The 21,447-nt window shown below is 45.7% G+C and overlaps 1 protein-coding gene across 1 annotated transcript in view; it reads left to right on the forward strand.

Annotated features, from left to right (window-relative positions):
• stk17a (serine/threonine kinase 17a) overlaps positions 1 to 21,447 on the forward strand; it is a 102,077-nt gene that overhangs the window by 27,219 nt on the left and 53,411 nt on the right. Inside the window, exon 2 of the mRNA XM_072508784.1 lies at positions 6,730 to 6,942. Coding sequence (XP_072364885.1) covers positions 6,730 to 6,942 — 213 coding nt within the window. The remainder of the gene's footprint in view (positions 1 to 6,729; positions 6,943 to 21,447) is intronic.

The following is a 21,447-nucleotide window of genomic DNA, read 5'->3' on the forward strand; positions in this document are numbered from 1 at the left end:
ACAGTCGCATATGCTCCAAGCAACCGACAAATTTATTTTTTAAAAGGGGGATGTCATGATATGCACTCATGCACATAATGAGATACAGACAGGCAATGACAGACACCCAGTACAGCCAATCAACACACAGGATAGAACACAACCAATCACTAGGCAGAACACTAGAGGGTGGTCTCCCACTATAAAACACACGAGGCATCAGCACGCTGCCTCTTTCCACTGGTGACAACTGGTGACAGTATATATCAATTAGCACCTTCTACACGTGGCTCAGACCTAGTCTGATCTAGTTAGTTATAGTTAGCACACTTAGATTAGGAGAGTGCCAACCCACCGTGAACTGTGTGCACTGCTCAACAAGTTCAATAAGCGTATTGAACTTACATCAAAGTTTGGTGTCTACTTTCAAGTACAACTGCATCCAGTTGCAGTCCGTGTTACCCCAGGGTGAATAACACAACAGAGCTATGTGGCAGAAAATTTTAAAAAGACAAATTGTGCCTTTTCATATAGCTGAACACTGAAAATCTCTTGTTACAGTTCATTGTTGTGGAATTTGTCCTGCAAGGTTAACAGGACAGATTTCACAGCAGTGAGAGACCCAGTGCATTGGAGCACTTTACCCTTGTGTTTGCTCCATTGTTCTTGTCATTTTTTTCCTTATCCCTCACCCAAGCTCTAGTATGAATTAGAGAGACCCTCTTAGGGCAGGAGTAAAGCAAGCGAGCTCGGCAGAAAAAGTGGAAAAAGAATTCACTGTGTTATCTTGTTCATCTTTACTAATTTTAATCACTTCGACAGTTGGAGATATTAACAGGTTTTATCGGTCTCAAGGCGTGCAACTTGTTTTTTTGTAATCCTTTCCTCACCCGTTTTACTTTGAACTTAGTGATTTTGTTACAAAGATTGTGATCATGGCATTTTTTGAGGCCTTATTTTTTCCATGATACTGAATCGCCTTTGCAGAATGAACGTACATTTTCCACTTGTTTACAATTTGTGGTTCGAATTTTTGTTTATTGCAGATGGAACCTGTTTGAACTTCCTCCTATTATGGAGTTAATACATACTTCAACACTTAGTTGTATTACTATCTGGTATAATGAAGTTGCTGTTATATTGACACTGTCTTAATTCAGAATTCAGAACAAGTAGCTAGCATTTTAGACTAAATTTGATACCTTTATTCCAGTAGTTGATTCAAAAGTCCTAAATAAATCTCAAGTGAAGGCTCGTTTGCTCTACCTGTTACAACGACAGTTTTTAATTCTATGTGAAAACACGTTAAATACTATGTATGCTGTTGATTGTCATATGGAACAAGTGACCCGTTCAAAAAGAACTGATTATTTCTAAAGGGAGTTTTTGTACTTCCCTTTTTAGACTTAAATGATAAATAAACTTTGTTTTTTTGTCACTGCATGCTCTTCAAGCTCTCTTGTGTCCATGTTTATATGTTCACATAATGGTTCACTGTGTTTGGAGGGGGAGAGGGAGAAAGAGGAGAGCAATGTGAGCATGACTTCATCCGTTAGCAATGTTGTCACACAAGAGAATTGATTTAGGTTTTTTTCGGAGGGTATATGTTAAAATTAGATTTAGGGCAGCAGCATGTTGCCAGACCCAGCTGGTGGTCTGAAGTTCAAGTAAGGACAGGAAATGATTTGCCTTTGCACCAGGATAATCAATGAGCATTTGGATCGTATTCTGTCTCTTCGCAATGAAAAGTAACCAATTCCTGTCTCCTGACACTTGATGCCATTAAGCAAACCTCTGCTGTCGTTTTGGCTGTAGAATAAGTGACTTGACAATAGGATTCAATTGAATACAATCCATCTCTGCAGATTACATATTGTGTTGTACTGTTAAGTTTATGGATCAGTACTTTGCAGAGAGTGGACAAACAGCTGCCATGAATTGACCTATCGGATGTGCTTTATCGTTGTGTGCGTTCCAATGCTCCTGACATTTTCTTCCTTATTCCTATTAACTTCAATCCCAGTATAAGCTAGAGAAGCCTGTTTTGGAGGAAGAGTAATGAAAAAGGGATTCAGCAGAAAAAGTGGAAAGAACATCTTTAAAAATTCATTTATGGGATGTGGGAGTCATCATTTATTGCCCATCCCTAATTGCCCTTGAGAAGGTGGTGGTGAGCTGCCTTTTTGAATTGCTGCAGTCCATGTGGTGCAGTTACACCCACAGTACTATTAGGGAGGGAATTCCAGGATTTTGACCCAGCATGCTCCAGAAGTGCACCTGTTGTAAAATGTCACCAGAGCCAACCTTTTCTATTTGTGTGGAAGTTCAGTTATTTATGTTCTTTGTAACCGGCAAAATTGGGAAATGCTGAAGGCTGAACCAATTGCCCCTCACTCAGGCGTGCATCTTAGTTTCATACCAGAGGGGTACCCGGTGGTGCAGTGGTTAGCACTGCTGCCTCACGGCGCCGAGGACCTGGGTTTTATCCCGTGGTCCCGGGTCACTCTCCGTGTGGAGTTTCCACATTCTCCCCATGTCTGCGTGGGTCTCTCCCCACAACCCAAATAAAAGATGTGCAGGGTAGGTGAAATGGCCATGCTAAATTGCGCCTTAATTGGAAAAAATAATTGGGTACTTTAAATATATTTAATAAAAATAAAATTAGTTTCATGCCAGCAATAATTTGTTCAGTTCACTGTGACACCTTGATTAATCAGAGACCACTTGCTAACCAATCAGCACTCTCTTATGCAGCGTAAAGTTGTTGTTTGCTTTGACATTGGTATTCTTGCGGATATCCTGAGAAGTACAAGACAAAAACCTTCAACAAAATGTCTTTTCTCAGCAATACCCGCTGTAATTTCTGTGTCTGAGGTCTTAATGTTATTGCAGGTTGGCATGCCTATTGGTTTAGTTCAAACCAGTAGTTTATTTTTTTTAAACACCATTAATTCTTGTGGCTATGGTTACCAGTCTTCTTTGATTGGCCAGGCACCTCCTAACAGCCCTGGAGAATGTTGCCCTTTAAGTGGGCAGACATGAGACTCCAGCAGAGCTCGAATGAGTAGCAGTATATCGAGTGGGATTGCCACCCAAAGAGGAACCGCCAGTAACGCGGGGAATGAGAAACCTGTGGTATTTACTCTGCGTGTCTCGTGAAAGACTGTTATCACAGGGAAACAAAGGAATAGAGACCGAGGTTTCTACCTGAATAAAACAAGAGTGGGGGGTGGTGGGAAGAGGATTAATTTTATTTGTGCTGTGAGCTATTGTGACATATCACAATAAGTGCATATAAAGACAGACACTGGAATGTTAGTTAAAAGAGAATGGGCCAAGTATTTGGAAAAGGTAGTTAAAAGAGAAAGGGCCGAGCATTTGGAAAAGGAAGAATGTGAAAGGATCTGAGAAGAAATGGGGTTCTAGCACCAAATGGCTTCATTTATGCTGTAATTTGTATAATTCCATGAAAATTCTTCATTAGTGAGTCCAAGAAAGCAGCTTTGAAATGTAGATGTTGAGCTGAATTTAGGACAGTGTGCCCTGTGAGAAATGTGGCAAACAGGGAACCCATTGTCCTTTGTACAATCTCTCTGGTCAGCCGAGCCCAGGTTCAATACCCGGTCTCAGATGACTGTGTGGAGTCTGCACTTTCTCCCTGTGTGTGCGTGGGTTTCTCCAGGTGCTCCTGTTTCCTCCCACAGTCCAAAGATGTGCAGGTTAGGTGGATTGGCCATGCTAAACTGCCCCTTAGAATCCAAAAGGTTATGTGGGATTACTGGGTAACAGGATGGGGTGGGGGTGTGGGCATAGGTAGGGTGCTCTTTCCAAGGGTCGGTGCATACTCAATGGACCGAATTGCCTCCTTCTGCATTGTAGGAATCCTATGATTCTATGAATGAGCTGTCATGTTTTGGAATGCATGGCTTGAGATGGCGGTGGAAGCTGATTCAGTAATTTTCAAAAGGGAATTGGATAAATACTTGAAGGGAAAATTTTTCCAGGATTAGGTGGAAAGAGTGGGACTAATCGGACAGCTTTTTCAAAGAGCCAGCAGAGGAATAATAGGCTGAGTGACTGCTTTCTGAGATTACAGTGTTCCAAAGCTCCATTATCCCAACTCCTCTGCGCTTCAAAGAAAAAATGATACAAGATAAACGCAAAATGCATCAGGACAATAATCAAAGGCTGTTGAGTGAGTTTCACAAAAAATTGTATAATTTTGGAAATCAATCCTCAACCAATTGATGAAATACCAAAAGACCATTTGACAAAAACAGAATTTGACTAATTCAGTCAACCTACATCGGTGACCATGATAACATGTGGAACTTTGTATAGCATAATATCTCTATGTAAAGTAAATATATTCACTAACTCACTGTGAGCAATGTTACAGGAGATCTGTGAATGCACATCTGGTGCATTTTATATTAAATATACTTAGCATTTGCAATGAAAATTTTCACCTTCAAAGGATCATTTGAGCTGAAAGAATTATTTAGTCCCTAGGTTTCCCATGGTGTTTGCCAGCAATAATATCACCGTTGTGAAAAGACCACTGTTGCTCTTTTTTAAGGCCTCTGGTCTTGATGCCATTTGGTTACAGTCCTTTTGACTGCTGGTGGAAAATGACATTGCATTTGGACTGATATCTAAAAACGACTAGTCCACGTTGTTGATGCTGTTCTCAGCTTGCTAGTCCATTTCCTCTTGATAATGTGCCAAGGTGGGAAATTACCTCATAATTGAGAAGCAGAACACCACCATGTCACGACATAAGTATTGGGTCCTTTACTCCGCCTCTCATGAGACTACATTAGGAAAGTACAGTAATGCAATAAACACAGTGGAAATAAAAATTTGGAAAATGCATTCATGTACCAAGCTACTTTGTTTTCCTTTCTGCTGCTTGCGGTTGAAACCGAGTGAGTTCCACTGCAAGTATATACAAAAAATATTCATCTAACTACATATTCAAATGTGGTCAGAGACTATTTTGCAAAAATGAAGCCCAGTGGCAGAAAATCAAAGCTAAATTGTTTGCAGCTGTATTTAGCTATGCCGGAATAAATCTTGGTCCATCCACCAGAAGACAAGAATGTTCAGCATTTCAAATTGCATTTGTTCAATTACGTGGTGGGCCATGGCAAAAGTTTACTTTAAAGTTTGACAGTCACTCCCTCACAGATGGTTAAAGATGAAGAGCAATGATGTTACATTGCTAACGTGGTCGCTGCCTTAAGGCTCAAGTACTTCCTGGGGGGAAGTGATGAGAACAGGGTAATCCAAATATTCAGATAAAAAGCAAAATACTGCAGATGCTGGAAATCTGAAATAAAAACACAAAATGCAGGAAAAACATAGCAGGTCTGGCAGCATCTATGGAAGAGTCATACGGACTCAAAATGTTAACTGTTTCTCTCTCCACAGCTAATGTCAGACCTTCTGAGTTTTCCCAGAATTTTCTAGTTTTAAATCCAAACAATTGTTGTCTCGACACTGGTTAATGAATGTGCTTGTTTTTAACTTCTATTTAAATAGGCAATTTTTAGAAGGATGGTATTGTGATGATTAATTAATCACTTGAATGTTAACATGAAATACTTCCTGGATTCATATTTTTGGTGCCCCTATTTTCTATGCAGCGATGTTACTGTTTGTGGGCGCAATTTACCGGCTGTTCACATCGGGGCACGGGATTCCCGGTGACGAGGGATGCTATCACTGGGAAATCACGTTGACAATGGTGGGAATCCCACTGGCGGGCACAGTGGTTAGCACTGTTGCCTCACAACGGCGAGGATCCGGGTTCGATCCCGGCCACAGATCACTGCCCACGTGGAGTTTGCACATTCTCCCAGTGTCTATGTAGGTCTCATCCCCACACCCAAAAGATGTACAGTTGGCCATGCTAAATTTCCCCTGAATTGGGAAAAAGTAATTGGGTACTTTAAAATTAACAAAAAAGAAAAACCCGCTGGTGGGTCGCCTCTACGCCGAAAAACACGTGCCGGTTGGTCGGTAAATCCTGCCTCATGTCATATTCTGCACTGGCTTTGCAGTCATTTGATAAGGGGATAGATACATTAAACTTTTAGAACACATTTTAAATTAGATCTAATTAATGGCTGTAAAATAGGATATAAATTTGAATTGTGATCTAAATTGTAGAATTCTCTTTAATTGTAGTTTGTTATAATCCTAAATCTATACCGTCTCAATTTTATGTAGTTTATTTAAATTTATTTTAGGGTAGAAGATGATAGGAACAGAGAGGGGAATTGCATTCATTTCAAATATTACATTCAGTTTTATTGTGTTTATAGTCCATATTGCTGTACCAGGTAACTTGTGTTTACACATCTTGTGTGATGGCCATTGGGAAAGGTACATTTTATTACTGATTTAATGCACGACTATAACTTGCAAAGCTATGATTGTTAACTATTAAGCAGGGCATACTTTGATGTTTTGAACCCATGCACTCTGGAAACTAAACTAAGAGCAACAAAAGTGAATTAACCCCATTAGCATGCTCCTCTTTTTCCGATTGTTGGATTTAAACCCAGGTTTTAAGCGGTGAAAAGTATTCTTTCAGAAATTGCCTTTGCTAACCGCTGGTATTTCTAATTGCTGCTTTTGGATTAGAATTAAGTAAGCATTAACTATATAAAATTTGTACTGATATAGTGAAGCTTTGAATGATAATTGTCTATTAAAACGCAGAAACATCTCTCGTTTGTACAGAGGTAAATTTGCAGTCGTTAAAAAATGTGCCGAGAAGGCTACGAGGAAGGAATATGCTGCCAAATTTATGAGGAAAAGAAGGAAGGGTCAAGACTGCCGAATGGAGATTATTCATGAGATTGCGGTATTAGAATTGGCTAAATCCAGTCCTTGGGTCATTAACCTGTATGAGGTGTATGAGACGGCATCAGAAATGATTTTAGTTTTGGAATAGTAAGTATATATTTTTTGTCCTATCTTCTGTGCTGATTTTAATTATAATCATAGCATTTTAAACATTAGAAACCGGTCACGGTATTTACTGATTTTTAGCTTGTCTCGATCTGAATTGTGCAATTTTGAATTGGTGTTTTGTAAAATTGAGAAGATCTTATTTCATCTTTCCTTGAGTATTATATTTCTACCTGTTGTAACTTTTGGGATTTTCCCAGTGTAAAATGTTGCCCAGTTATACACATGGCTAAATAAGCATCTTAATGAATACTGTGAATATGGAATTTCCATCCTTTTGACAGAGAAATCTCTGAATTGTCTTGACTATATGTGTCCCAGATTCCACACCCTGAATTTTTCTTTGAAAAAGACTCTCAGAAATGCCTCCTCTTATTTCACTTGAAGTATAGGTTAAAAATTTTCTTTTGAATTGCTGCAGTATTGGTTTTGTTCACTCTTATAGTTTTGTGGTATGACCCAATTTCACTCTAGATATTTTAAATCGAGTTAAAATCAGTGAATTGTTAAGTTTTGGAATTCATTGAATTTTGTACAAAGTAGGTATTGTAAACATTGACAAGTGGTATGAGGGACAAAAGTAAGTTGCTTCAACTCATCTTTATAAAATCTTGGCTGTGATTCTCCGGAATGAATAATGAATTCTAAGTGCTGCTGCCAGTGGGAAAATAGGTGTGTTTCTCACGGGCCCGGGCAGTGCCAATCGGGTGTTATTCAGCAACACTTGGAAATTTTTTTGGAGAGGGGCAGGTTTTTCACTGGCCTTGGGAGGGGAGGGGGCCTAAACACACTGACAGGCCCTGCTCCTTGGAGATCAGGACACCATTTTTAAAAGCACCTCAATCTCAGAATAACACTAACCACAACCCAATTGCTGGCAAGGCACCCCATCCCAAGTAAGCGGCACCCCATTATGGGCTCGCCAAATGCCCCCCTTTCAGGGCCCCATCTTGAGGCCTCCTCCCCTTCAGGCCCTTCCCCTTGGCAGTGCCAACTTGGCACTGTGGACTCTGAGGAGGCACAAGTGGGTGAGTACTTTCTCTACACTTACCTCCAGGGTGCCAAGGAGGGGTCCTTCAGAGGAGCAGTGAGATTGGGAGGCTCGGGGTGGGCTGGGGAGGCTCAGGACAGGAGTCTTTCTTGGGATGGAAGTCGTGTGGCAGGTCTTCCCTCTGCTGCTTTGAAAATCATTAAACTCTCTTTCATCATGTCAGGTTGCAGTTAAATGTCTTCCCTGATGTGTTGGTACCCTATGATGTCACCATCAGTATGTCAAGATCAAATATCTGTCAGATGAAGGTGAAAGTCTTTCCTCTGATGTATTGGAAATCTTTTAAATGCTTTTTTCACAGTCATTTTCATTCCCCTTTAACTTTTTCAAGACTCTCAGCATGCTGAGAAGTCTAAAAGCTTTGAACTGCATTGTTAACATTTAATTTCCTAGTCCATTACCATTTACAAATCTGTTGATTGACAGGTCTAGGAAATTTCACAGGAGGTCTTAGCTTTGTTTTTGTAGCTGTTCACGGTCCATTAACACAAAGTGCTTCCTCTTATGTCCAAGTGTTGCTTCGTACAGCAGTATTTTTTTAAAGAGGTTGAAAAAAGCACTTCAAAGAATTCCAACATGTTACAGGGAAGACTTTCACCTTCATCTGACAGATAGAAACATGCATAGAAAACAGAAGCAGGAAGAGGCCATTGGGTCCTTCAAGCTTGCTCTCCCATTCATTATAATCATGGCTGATCATCAGGCTCAATACCCTGATCCAGCGTTTGCACCCCCCTGCCTTCCCATATCCCTTGATCCCTTTATCCCCAAGAGCTATATCTAACTTCTTCTTGGAATTACGTTTTGACCTCAACTACTTTCTGTGGTAGTGAATTCCACAGATTCATCACTCTCTGGGTGAAGAAATTTCTCCTCACCTCAGTCCGAAAAGGTTTACCACTTGTCCTCAAGCTATGACCCCTAGTTCTGGACTCCCCCACCATCAGGAACATTCTTTCTGAATCTACCCTGTCTAATCCTGTTAGAAATTTATACGTTTGTATAAAATTCCCTCTCACTTTGAACTTGACGTGCTCAAAGAGAGTTGAATGATTTTTAAAGCTAGACGGAAGACCTACCACACAACCCCCATACAAGGAAAGCACTGCGACCACTACCTCCCGAAGGGCTCCACTCGGCACCCTGGAGATAAGTGTAGAGAGGTATTCACCCCTTGCTCCCCCTTGGTGTACATGGGTGGGGTTGAGCATCCTGGAAGGCCGGAGCATGAATGGTAATTAGTTTGGATCAGGTTCTTCCCCGCTCTGGTCGATTGAAAGGAACATTTTGGGGAGTGGAGTGTATAGAATTAAGAGATCAGAAGAGCCAGTATGGGGGAAATTTGAAGCGATGGTGCCAGCGGAATCGGGGGGGAAATTAAAGGACTTGTCTCAGGTTTGGGAAAGAGGAGGGTGGTGGGAGGAAGAATTCAAAATGTTTCCCAGAGATGGGAAGTTTGGAAAGGCCAGTGTGTGGAGAGGGTGAGATTTGAATAGTTATTACCAGGGTGTAGAGCGATTGGAAGGGAAAGTGGCAGGGTGTGGTGGAAGATGTGTGATCCAAAGAGCCAGTGTCTGTAGGGAGAGGTCAGCAGGTGGCACAGTATATAATCCGAATGGGTAGGTGAAGCAAATAAAATGGATTGAGTAGTTAATTGAAAAGGCAGTAACTCTGTGATCCAGCACCCTGGCTTCCCAAAGCTGACTGGTTCCCCAAGGCTCCAGAAAGTCAACTGGATGGGTTAAATTTAAATTGGTGGTTAATTCTGAGGCATGCAATCTCATTACAAGATTTAAATGATCAAAACTTGCCTGCAAGCAATTTGGTTGCTTGACTCGATTAAGAATGGAAGTGGGCAGTTTGGTTGAGGGTTTGAATTTTGTACATGTGAACTAGCCCAAACCTCACCTGTCTTTGGGGTGGGGGAGTGGTAACAGAGGACAAGAAAAGAGTAAAATTCTTTTGGTTTCCCACACGCTGAATAGTGTATCCCATATTGCGCTGACGTAAATGTTTGAGCTCTTCCCAAGCCTCTCCCAGTTAATTTGTGATAGTGTGAACCTTGTCAAAGCTCTGGAACTTATTATCAGTACAAAATAGGGGGCCTGTGAAAATAGACTGCTTTGGCAATTCAGAATGTACACCATAACAGTGCTTGGTCATGGACTACTGAATGATATATTGTCTCCATTCCAGCAAAAATACTGGCAGAGAACGCCGCCCTCCTGATCCTAGCAATTATGCAAACTCATTTGACTGGCTGTTTCTCATGCTGGTGTGATATGGTATCAGCTCACATTGAAACTATGCCTTTTAGAAAAGTCAGTCTCCTGACTGGTGCAGATTGTGGATGTGAGTGTGTTCCTTTGACTTCCTGTTCTCTCCTTTCTTTCCATTCGCTAACCTTGATTGACCTGAAGTGGGGTAAATGAAAAGCTGAGAAAGGGGGAACACATCTGTGTGCACTAATTGGACATAATGGGCGCGGTTCTCCGCCCCCCCCCCGCCGGGTCGGAGAATCGCCCAGAGGCTGGCGTGAATCTCGCCCCCTTCGTGTCCCGAATTGTCTGCCACCAGAGAATCGGCGGCGGCGGGAATCGCGCCGCGCTGGTCGGCGGGCTCTGCCTGGCGATTCTCCAGCCCGCGGTGGGCCGATGTCCCGCCGCTGTCAACCCTCGCCAGCCGGCGTGGATTGAACCACCTACCTCACCGGCGGGGACAGATGGCGCGTGCGGGCTCCGGGATCCTGGGGGCGGCGCGGGGTGATCTGGCCCCGGGGGGTGCCCCTACGGTGGCCCGGCCCCCGATCGGGGCCCACCGATCCGCGGGCGGGCCTATGCCGTGGGGGCACTCTTTTTCTTCCGCCTTCGCCATGGTCTCCACTATGGCGGAGGCGGAAGAGGCCCCATCCACCGCGCATGCGCGGGGATGCCGTGAGCGTCCGCTGACACTCCCGCGAATGCGTCGCCCGGCGAAGTCCTTTCGCGCCGGCTGGCATGGCGCCAAATGCCTTTCCCGCCAGCGGAAATCAAGGTGAGTGCTTGGCCCCTAAAAGTGCGGAGAATTCCGCACCTTTGGGGCGGCCCGATGCCGGAGTGGTTCCCGCCACTCCATTACGCCGGATTCCCCGCCCCGCCGGGTAGGGGAGAATCCCAGCCGACGTTTCATGTTTTCTGGAATTTCCATAAAACAGACAGACAAAGGGGCAACATCGTGGGATAATACGTTAGCACTGCTGCCTCGCAGGACCAGGAACATGGGTGAATTCCGACCTTGGGTGACTGTCTGTGGGGAGTTTCCTCCGGGTGTGCCGATTTCCTCCCACAGCCCAAAGATATGTAGGTTAGGGGGTTTGGCCATGCTAAATTGTCCTTTAGTGCCCAGAGATATGTAGGTTAGGTGGATTGCCCATGCTAAATTGTCCTTTAGTGCCCAAAGATGTGCATGTTAGGTGAGGTTGCGGGAGTAGGGCGGGGGAGAGGGGTGCACCTAGGTAGCGTGCTCTTTCAGAGGGTCGGTGCAGACCCGATGGGCTGAATGGCCTCCTTCTGCACTGTAGGAATTCTACGGTTCTATAAATTACACTACTGTTTTGCTGTAAGAATAAAAGCGTAACTGTTCACAAGATGAGGTCCTTAAACCTTAAAGGATCTGAGAGACCTTTCCCAGTGGTGTAGGGGTTGGGGTGAAGGTCATCCTGTTTCTATATTTTTATATACTTGTTTACTTGCCAGCAAATAGTTCTGAGCTGCAGATAACAAAGTGTTTCTGCAGTCACAATGTTTATCTGTACAGTAGGTGACTTACATTGTGTATTGGAAGTTAAAGCAGTTGTTCCTGGTAGTTAGTTCTGGAGAAGTACTTGGAAACCACCGTGTTAAATAATCATTCATCAAAATTGAGAAGTGGGTTATCTACATAGGTTTGAATCGCAGCTTTGTCATTCTCTCTATCTCTATCTCTCGTGCATCCTATAACAGCACTTGTGACCCCGGTCATATCCTGGTGGTGCATTCTGCAATACAGAAAGGAAATAAATGTGTTTTTTTCCACCTATCGAGTGGTTTCTCATGTCAGTAAGACATGAAATATCACTGACAGAGCACAGTGAAGGGTATATATTTTCCTGGTCAGAGAAAAGTAAAGGTGAAAGATGCCACTGTGACATTGGATTTCTGATTAAGAATTTAATTGCCAGAAACCTACAGAACCTCTCCACTAGTTTTTGTGATTAACTCAAAGCCTGGCAACTAACAGTCCAAGGCAATCATTTCACCACCATTATCAGTAGGATATATGCTCCGACTATACCAGCCAATGTCCTAGCCAAAGAAGGCTTATGCTGTGATCTGCACGACCGTTTTGCTGAATGACTCCAAGGATAAGCACATGCATACTTTGAGATTTCAGTGCCACAGTTGGATGTGATCAAGAACACTGGCATGCTGCCTTGAGTAAATATAACATTGACAATTATAATGGCAATGGTCGACACCTACAGGAATTCTTCACAGAGTATGAACTCAACATTGCTAATTCTCTAGTCCAATGGAAAGCCAGATCCAAGATCACTGGAGGTATCCAAGCTCAAAGCACTGGCATATTTTGGATTATATTTTGGTGGGTCAATGTGACATACTACACCCCAGAGTTATACCCAGTGATGACCCTACACCAACCAAGGCTGGTTCAAACTGGCATGCCTTCAGAATCAAACCATCACCCAGTAAGGATAGGCCGACAAACAAGGAAATGACATCCACTCATCACTATCTACCAATAATAAAAACAGCCCCCACCCCCCTTCACTGACACTGCCCCCACCTCCATTCACAGGCTCCACCACCCCGCATCAATGCAGGCACAACCCACCCCACCTCCCTCCCCACACATAAGGGGAACCACACAATGAGGCTCCCCAGAGGGCCTAGCCTTGGCACTTCCATTTTCCAGGTTTGCAGTGCCACGGGCTGTGCCATGGCACCGTCCAGCCATGTCCCACACCACCCAAAGCCTATAACACATTATGCGAGGTGGAAGGAACCTCGTGGGTGGACGTTACGGCATATACCTGGTAATCATATGATAGTGTATTAAAATTTATGGAAATCAGGTTCACGCCCACTGATGACATCATGGGGAAGGAAGGAGCTCAAATGTGATCTGAAATTTGTGAGTTTTAGTGGCCATCACGGGATTTGCACCCACGATCAACATGGCCATTATATCATGGCCATCATCTAAATTGGAGAGTCCCATGTTCTTCACTATTCTCCATTTAACTGCACAAACACCAGAAAGGACAGGTCTTGCAAAATGGAACGTTCACAGACAGCTTCCCTATTTCGAAGGATGTGTTTTGCCACCGACCATTTTCCATATTTTCTTTGATGTAGAGGTTAAAGGGAGGCTTAACAGAGGGCATATACCTGCTTCTGAACAGATGGTAGTTTCTTCAATCTGCATTAACTACTAGCACATAGCAAAACTACAGACGAGCTTATTATCGTGATGATTGCACCCTTCCAGCACACACATAGTAGGCAATGGATCTCATTGTAACCTCTTACCCGAAGGCAGGAAATGTCCCTGGCCTCAGTATTAGGCTACGCTAAAGAAAAGAAAGCCTTAATCACCCCCATTTACATTCCTTTTGTCTTCTGTCCTCAACATCATTGTCTATCTCCACCTATCGCTGGCCCCTATCCAGTCCCACCGCTCCATGCCCCCCCCCCCCTTACAGTATAAATCTGACCCTATTTCCAGCTTTGACAAAGAGTCATCCAGCCTCGAAACATTAGCTCTCTTTTACTGTCTGTGGTGTTGGGTGCTCTGGTGCACAGATGAGCCAACACAGTTGTATGTGGTACAACTCTATTTTATTATAACTCTTATAATAGTTCGTTCTGGATACTCTGCACGTGCTGTCTCCCTGAGTGTGTTTGGCAATAGATGTGTCCTGGTTCTCCTCTGCAGCTAATACTGACCACCAGGGGTCGTGTCTGTGCTTTTATATCTTTCTGTCATTGGTTGTGGTGTTGTGTGTTCTGATTTGTCTGTTGGTGTGTCTATCATGATGTGTGTGTTTGAATATCATGACACTGTCCACAGATGCTGTCAGACCTGCTGCGATTGTCCAGTATTTTCTGTTTTTGTTTCAGATTCCAGCATCCACAGTTATTTGCTTTTATCTAAAGAAAAGGGAAGTCCTGTACCTACCACAGCCCCGAGGAAATTACAGTTCACTGCAGATCAGCATTAACAGCAGCATTCTTAATGCAGTGGAGTAGTTTAGCTTTTGAGGGTAGCATTATCTCAAATAATGCCAATTTCAACAAGGACATGGACTATTGACAGGCCAAGGCAAAAATTCCTTAGGCCATCTTTTTTAAGTGTCTGATGAAACCATTCACTACCCATCTCAAAAGCTCATGCCTACGGAGTGATTGTCTTCTCTACCCTTGTATGGGTCAGACTCATGGGTTCTGTACCGAAAACAAAAGCAACAGCTGGTGCATTTCCTTCAGTGCTGTCTACGATCCATCATGAATGTCGGACAGCAGGACTCAATCACAAATTAAGTACTTAATAGAGCCAATATGCCCAGCAATGAATATATTTCAGGGTTTGTGTTGCAGAACAAGGCCAGCAGCGCGGGTTCAATTCCCGTACCAGCTGAGAATTCTGAATTCTCCCTCCGTGTACCCGCACAGGCGACTATGGGCTTTTCACAGTAACTTCATTGCAGTGTTAATGTAAGCTTACTTGTGACAATAAAACGATTATTATTATTTCCTCACAAGGCCAACTGCACAGGGCAGGTCATATGTCATTTATGGAGGATTCTAGAATGCCAAAAGTAGTGTTTTACGGTGAACAATGACCAAGGTGCACTCACAAACCTGTCGAAGACCAGCTGATATTGGTGAACGGATATGGGAGCAGTAGGCTGCTGTCAGACACAGCTGGCACCAACAATCAGGAAAGCCACCTACAAGTTGGAAACAACCAGTGCAAGGCTGCTGAAGAAAAATGCAGGCATTGTAAAGAGTCTGCTTTTCCTGGAGTTTCTATACCCTAACTGCTCAAGAACCTGCAGATCAAGAATAGGCTTCAGAAATCACCAATGATCATGCCAAATACCACAAGAATTGAGCCATCTCCTGATCCTTGCCTCTGAAGAATCTGCCATCATCATTATCAAAGCATGTCAAAGCACTTATAAGCAATTGATTGTTTCCTTTTTTTAAAAATATGTTTTTATTAAGAATTTTTCAACAATATCTTCCACCTTACAAACAAACCCCCCCCCCGTATCAAAGAAAAGAAAGAGAACTCGCGTGGCAAGACATGGACATGGCAAGTCAATAAGATACAGAACTTTGTACATTGGATTCTTCCCGTACATGTCAGTTTCCGGATCATTCATGTGTTTTCTTGCTCAAATGCCCCACAAAGGAACCCCCCCCCCCGAACGATGTCCCCCCCCCCCACCCTTGGGCTGCTGCTGCTGCTGTCCGACCTTCATCTAACGCTCCGCGAGATGGTCTAGGAACGGTTGCCACCGCCTGTAGAACCCCTGCGCAGACCCTCTCGAGGCAAACTTTATCCTTTCCAACTTAATAAACCCAGCCATATCATTTATCCAGGCCTCCATGCTGGGGGCCTTCGCCTCCCCCACTCTCACCCCCCCCCCCTCCCCACCCCGCTAGATCTACGTCCAGCTCTTTTGCTCCCCCCATATTACTTCTGTGAGTCAGCTGACTTCTGCTGAACACGGCTTCCCCCGCCTACCCGTTGATCTCCCCGTGTGGGAGTCTCTCCTCCTCCTAACATTCCTCCATCCACCCCCCCTTTTGTGGCGGGAAAAAGCCCGCGCTTTCCCGAACCAGCCCCGCCCCCTGTGGCGCAGCTCCTGTTGCGGCCCTTATCCCAATTCCCTCATCCCCAAATCTCACCTCCCTCCAGCACCGACGCCCACATTCCTCATCATCATCATCTCGTCTACCGGAAAAAATAAGGAATTTTAGGAATTTTAACCAGAACTCTACCCACATCCCCATCCATCATCCCACCCATGAAGTATTCTTTACCCATATTTACAACCCCATATACAACCGACATCTCCCCCCGCAACCACATCCCTCAGTTCAAGTCCAGTTGTTCCATCTGAATAAAGGTCCAAGCCTCTTCTGGCGTTTCAAAATAATGGTGTCGGTCCTGATAAGTGACCCACAGTCGCGCAGGCTGCAGCATGCCGAACCTGACACTTTTTTTATGCAGCACCGCCTTGGCGCGGTTGAATTCAGCTCTCCGCTTTGCCACCTCCACGCTCCAATCCTGGTAGACTCGGATCACTGCGTTCTCCCATCTACTGCTCCGCACCTTCTTGGCCCATCTCAGCACACTTTCTTTGTCCGCGAAGCGATGGAACCTTGCCACTATCGCCCTTGGCGGCTCATCGTCCTTGGGTCTCCTCGCCAGGACCCGGTGGGCCCTCTCCACCTCCAGGGGGCTCGGAGAGGCCTCCGCACCCATCAGCGAATGGAACATCGTACTCACGTACACCCCGGCATCAGCTCCCTCCACTCCTTCAGGAATACCCAGAATCCGGAGGTTCTTCCTCCTCGACCTGTTCTCCAGGACCTCAATTCTCTCGGCCCACCTCCTGTGCACCGCCTCGTGCGCCTCCATTTTTACCGCCAGGGCCAGGATCTCGTCCTCGTTGATATTCACTTTATCATTCACCTCACGAAGCTCCACCCCCTGGGTCTTCTGGGTCTCCTTCAGCCCCTCGATCACCAACAGCATTGGTGCCAGCACCTCCTTTTTCAGCTCCTCCACACATCGCTTGAGGAACTCCTGCTGGTCTGGCCCCCACGCTGCTTGCTCTCCGCCATCTTGCTTTTTTCCCCTCGTTTTGGTCTCTGCTCCAAGGCCTCTTTCCTCGTCGTTCCACCGATAATTTCTGCCATATATTGTAAGGGGGGACCTTACTGCACCTTTCCACACGGGATTGATTCAAAAAAAGCTCCGTTGGGGCTCCTCTGGAGAGCCCGAAAGTCAGTTGTCGCAGGAACTGCCGAAACATGCAGCTTAGCTCCGCATCGCCGCAACCGGAAGTCCAATTGATTGTTTCTGAAGTGCAGTCACTATTATGTAGCGAAATAGAGGTAATTTGCCTCACAGTCAACAAATGGTTCAATGGCCAAATAACCTCTCTGGGGTGTTTAGTTCTGGGGTGTGTATGAGCCAGGTCACTGGGAGAACTTTTGAATAGGATTTTTTGCATTCATTTTAGCAGGCACGTGGGACTTTCTGTCCAAAAAGAGTACCACTGACAATGTAGTACATTGAAGTCTCATGCCAGATAATGTGTTCAAGTTCATTGTTAAACCCCAGAGGGGATTGGAGGTGTAAGCCTCCAGTAAGGGTGGTAACGTGGAACGTCCGGATTGATTATTTTGTAGTGAGTCGGGAGATTTTGGTTGGGGTGGAGGGGGCAGTGTATGCGGGGATAGTTATCTCGGACCATGCACCCCACTGGCTGGATATTCGGTTCAGTACGGGACAAGAGCAGAGGCCGGGGTGGAGGTTTGACTCGGGGGTGTTGGCGGATGGAGGTTTTTGTGATAAGGTGCAGTTGGCGATTAGGGATTATGTGGAGTTCAATCAGAATGGGGAGGTGTCGACGTGCATTTTTTGGGAAGCACTGAAGGCAGTGGTCCGGGGAGAAATGATCTCATTTACGGTTCGTGCGAATAAGGAAAGGAGGGCGGAACATGACCGTCTAGTGAGCGAGATAGTGGAGGTGGACAGGGAACATTCGAGGGTGCCCACCGTGGATGGATTAGCGAGGAAGAAAAAGTTGCAGGGGCAATTTGACAGGCTGACAACAGGGAGGGCGGTAGGGAACTGCGTAGGGCAAGAGGGGTGCAATACGAGTATGGGGAGAAGGCGAGCCGCATGCTGGCGCACCAGCTGCAGAGGCAGTCTGCGTCCAGGGAAATATTGAAGATCTTGACTGGGGCTGAGGATGTGGTGTCAGAGCCAGGGAAGATAAATGAGGCATTTAGAGAGTATTACCAGGGACTTTATGAGGCAGACCCAGGAGGAGAGGAGGGGGACATGGGGCAGTTTCTGGACGAGCTGGAATTTCCCCAGGTGGAGGAAGCAAAGAGGCAGGCGTTGGAGGAGCCTCTGGGGCTGAGGGAGGTGCTGGTTAGTATCAGGGATATGAAGTCGGGGAAGGCCCCTGGGCCGGATGGGTACCTGGCAGAATTTTATAAGGAATTTGCAGCGGACCTGGCACCCCATCTGTCGGGGGCGTTTAATGAAGCACTGGAGAAGGGGGAGTTGCCGGAGACAATGAAGCAGGCAGTAATCACACTAATCCCCAAAAAAGGGAAGGATCCGGTGGAATGTGGGTCATATGGACCCATATCACTATTGAACACGGATGTGAAAGTATTGGCTAAGTTGTTGGCGGGGAGGATGGAGGATTGTGTCCCGGGGATGGTTGCAGAAGATCAAACAGGCTTCGTGAAGGGCAGGCAGCTTGCGAGTAATATAAGACGGCTGTTGAATGTGGTGATGAATCCGTCGAGAGCTCTGGTACCGGAGGTGGTGGTGTCCATGGACATGGAGAAAGCATTTGATCGGGTGGAGTAGCGGTACTTGTTCGAAGTTTTGGGAAGGTTTGGGTTTGGGCCGAGATTTGTGGCATAGGTGCGGTTGCACTGTATGTGGCGCCAAGAGCGAGGGTGAGGACGAATGATATGAGCTCACAAAGCTTTCACTTACACAGGGGTATGAGGCAGGGGTGCCCACTGTCGACGCTGCTGTTTGCACTGGCCATAGAGCCATTGGCGATGGCTCTCAGGGGGTCGGCAGAGTGGCAGGGGTAATGAAGGGACAGAGGGAGCATCGGGTGTTGCTCTATGCCGATGACCTCCTGCTGTATGTTTCGGATCCGTTGGAGAGTATGGGAAGGATTATGGACCTGTCGGGGAGCTTTGGAGGGTTCTCGGGATACAAGCTGAATGTAGGGAAAAGCGAGCTATTCCCGGTGAATGAGCTGGCACAGCGGGCTAATTTAGGGGGGATGCCATTTATGGTAGCGAGGGATAGGTTTAGGTACTTGGGGATTCAGTTAGAGAGGGAATGAACGAGGCTCCATAAGTAGAACTTAACGAAGCTGGTGGAGGAGGCATGGGAGGATCTTAAGAGGTGAGATACACTGCACTTAACGTTGATGGGGAGGGACAAAGTGGTGAAAATGAATATTCTGCCGAGGTTCTTGTTTATCTTCAGCCTCTCCTGATCTTAACACCAAAGGCCTTTTGTCGGAAAGTGGACACAATCATCTCTGACTTTGTATGGGCGGGGAAGGTGCCGAGGGTGGGAAGGACCCTGCTACACAGGCAGAGGCAGCAATGGGGGTTGGCGTTGCCAAACTTGCTTCATTATTATTGGGCGGCGAATGTGGACAAGATGCGGCGATGGTGGGAAGGAGAAGGGGTAGAGTGGGTTAGGATGGAGGAGGAATCTTGTAAGGGGTCTAGTTTGAGGGCTATGGTGACGGCAGCGTTGCCAATGGCTCCGAGTAGGTATTCAAGGAGCCCAGTGGTGCAGTCCACAGTGAAGATATGGAATCAGCTGAGGAGGCATTTTAGGGTGGAAGGGATGTCGGTGCTAACGCCGCTGTGCGAGAATCATGGGTTTGAGCCGGGGTGGATGAATAGTGTATACAGGAGGTGGAGGGAAGTGGGGCTGGTCAAGGTGAGGGATTTGTATTTGGAGGAAGGGTTCGCTAAGGAGGAGCTAAGGGAGAGGTTGAGCTGCCGAGGATAGTGAGCTCCGGTATCTACAGGTTAGGGACTTTGCACAAAAGGTCTGGAAGGGGTTCCCTAGATTGCCGGGATACACCCTGCTGGAGCGACTGCTGCTTCCGGATGTGGAAGGGGAGGGAAGAATTGGGGATATATATAAGTGGCTGGGGGAGCAAGGAGGCGAGCGGGTGGTGAAGATCAAGGAGAAATGGGAAGCAGAGTTGGGAATGGAGATCAATTGGGGAGTATGGAGTGAGACACTGCGACAGGTAAACGGGACCTCCTCTTGTGCAAGGATGAGCCTGATACAGTTTAAGGTGGTGTGCAGGGTGCATATGACTCGGGCGAGAATGAATGGGTTCTTTCAGGGGGTAGCAGATGAGTGTGGCGGCGGCCAGGGAATCATGCGCACATGTTTTGGGGTTGTGAAAAATTGGGAAGATCCTGGGCGGGAGTGTACACGGTCTTAGCCAGGATAGTGGAGGATGGAGTGGACCGGACTCTTTGGTGCCGATATTTGGGGTTTCAGAAAATCCGGAGCTCATGGAGAGGAGGAAGGCCGATGTTATGGCCTTCGCCTCTCTGATTGCATGGCGACGAATTTTGCTGAAGCGGCGGTCTGCATCGCCACCGGGGGTAGCAGCATGGTTGGGTGACCTGTATGACTTCCTGTGGTTAGAGAAGATAAAGTATGGGTTAAGGGGCTCAGCAGGGGAGTTTGAGAAAAGGTGGGGGATGTTTGTGACCGGAGCTGTTCGTCGCTTGGGGGGTGGGGGGGGGGGTGAAAAAGGAGGAAAATCTGTATTAACTGTATAGTTGATTGATGGGAAGAAAGTGTCCCGGGGTTTTAATTTGCTGTAGCCTACTTTGATAGAAGTTTGAATAAAATGCGTTTAAAAAGTTCATAGTTAAACCCACATTCTTATGATTGAGATGGTGGAGTGCAACGATGCCTGGATTGGGAACATTATGATGGCAGAAGTTTGAGAACTAATGGCGAAAATGGAGAAAAATGTCAGGGGTGGGTAAAATGTGGAATTCTTTGTCACAAACTGTAGTTGGAGCAATATTCATCAATACTATTAAAATAGAAGCAGAATTTGGCGGAGGGCTATTAAAAATGTGGGAGTGAGACTGTGAGTGAGAAAAAATGGGAGACTCGAAGAGAAATGACAGACAGCGACTTCATCGGTTCAGTGATCTGTTAATTACAGCACAAAGCTTTCCAGCACAATAGCTTATTCCTGAATATTGGCAGCAGTGGGTATATATTATCGTCGCTCCTTTGATATAGTAAGCAAGTAGGAAGAGAAATGCCATGCTGGTCTTGATTGCAAGGGTATTGGAGTACAGCAGTTTTATTTTTCAAACCCATTTTTACCAACTAGCCGACATTCACGACCCACGCCAGCCGACCAGTGAGCATGCATGCACCTCACAATCTCACTTGCTTTGCCATTCAATGTTACATTTCTGTATGGGTTGTTCATCAGAAGTCCTGGAGTTCACACCAGCACTGCTTTGTCCTGTCGTGGACTCTCCTGCAAAGCTCTCTCCAGCAGATTCAGTTGTGAGATCCTGGCCGGTTTGTGTCTCTGGCCCTCT

The sequence above is a fragment of the Scyliorhinus torazame genome, chromosome 6, assembly GCF_047496885.1.
Source record: "Scyliorhinus torazame isolate Kashiwa2021f chromosome 6, sScyTor2.1, whole genome shotgun sequence".
Lineage (NCBI taxonomy): Eukaryota > Metazoa > Chordata > Chondrichthyes > Carcharhiniformes > Scyliorhinidae > Scyliorhinus > Scyliorhinus torazame.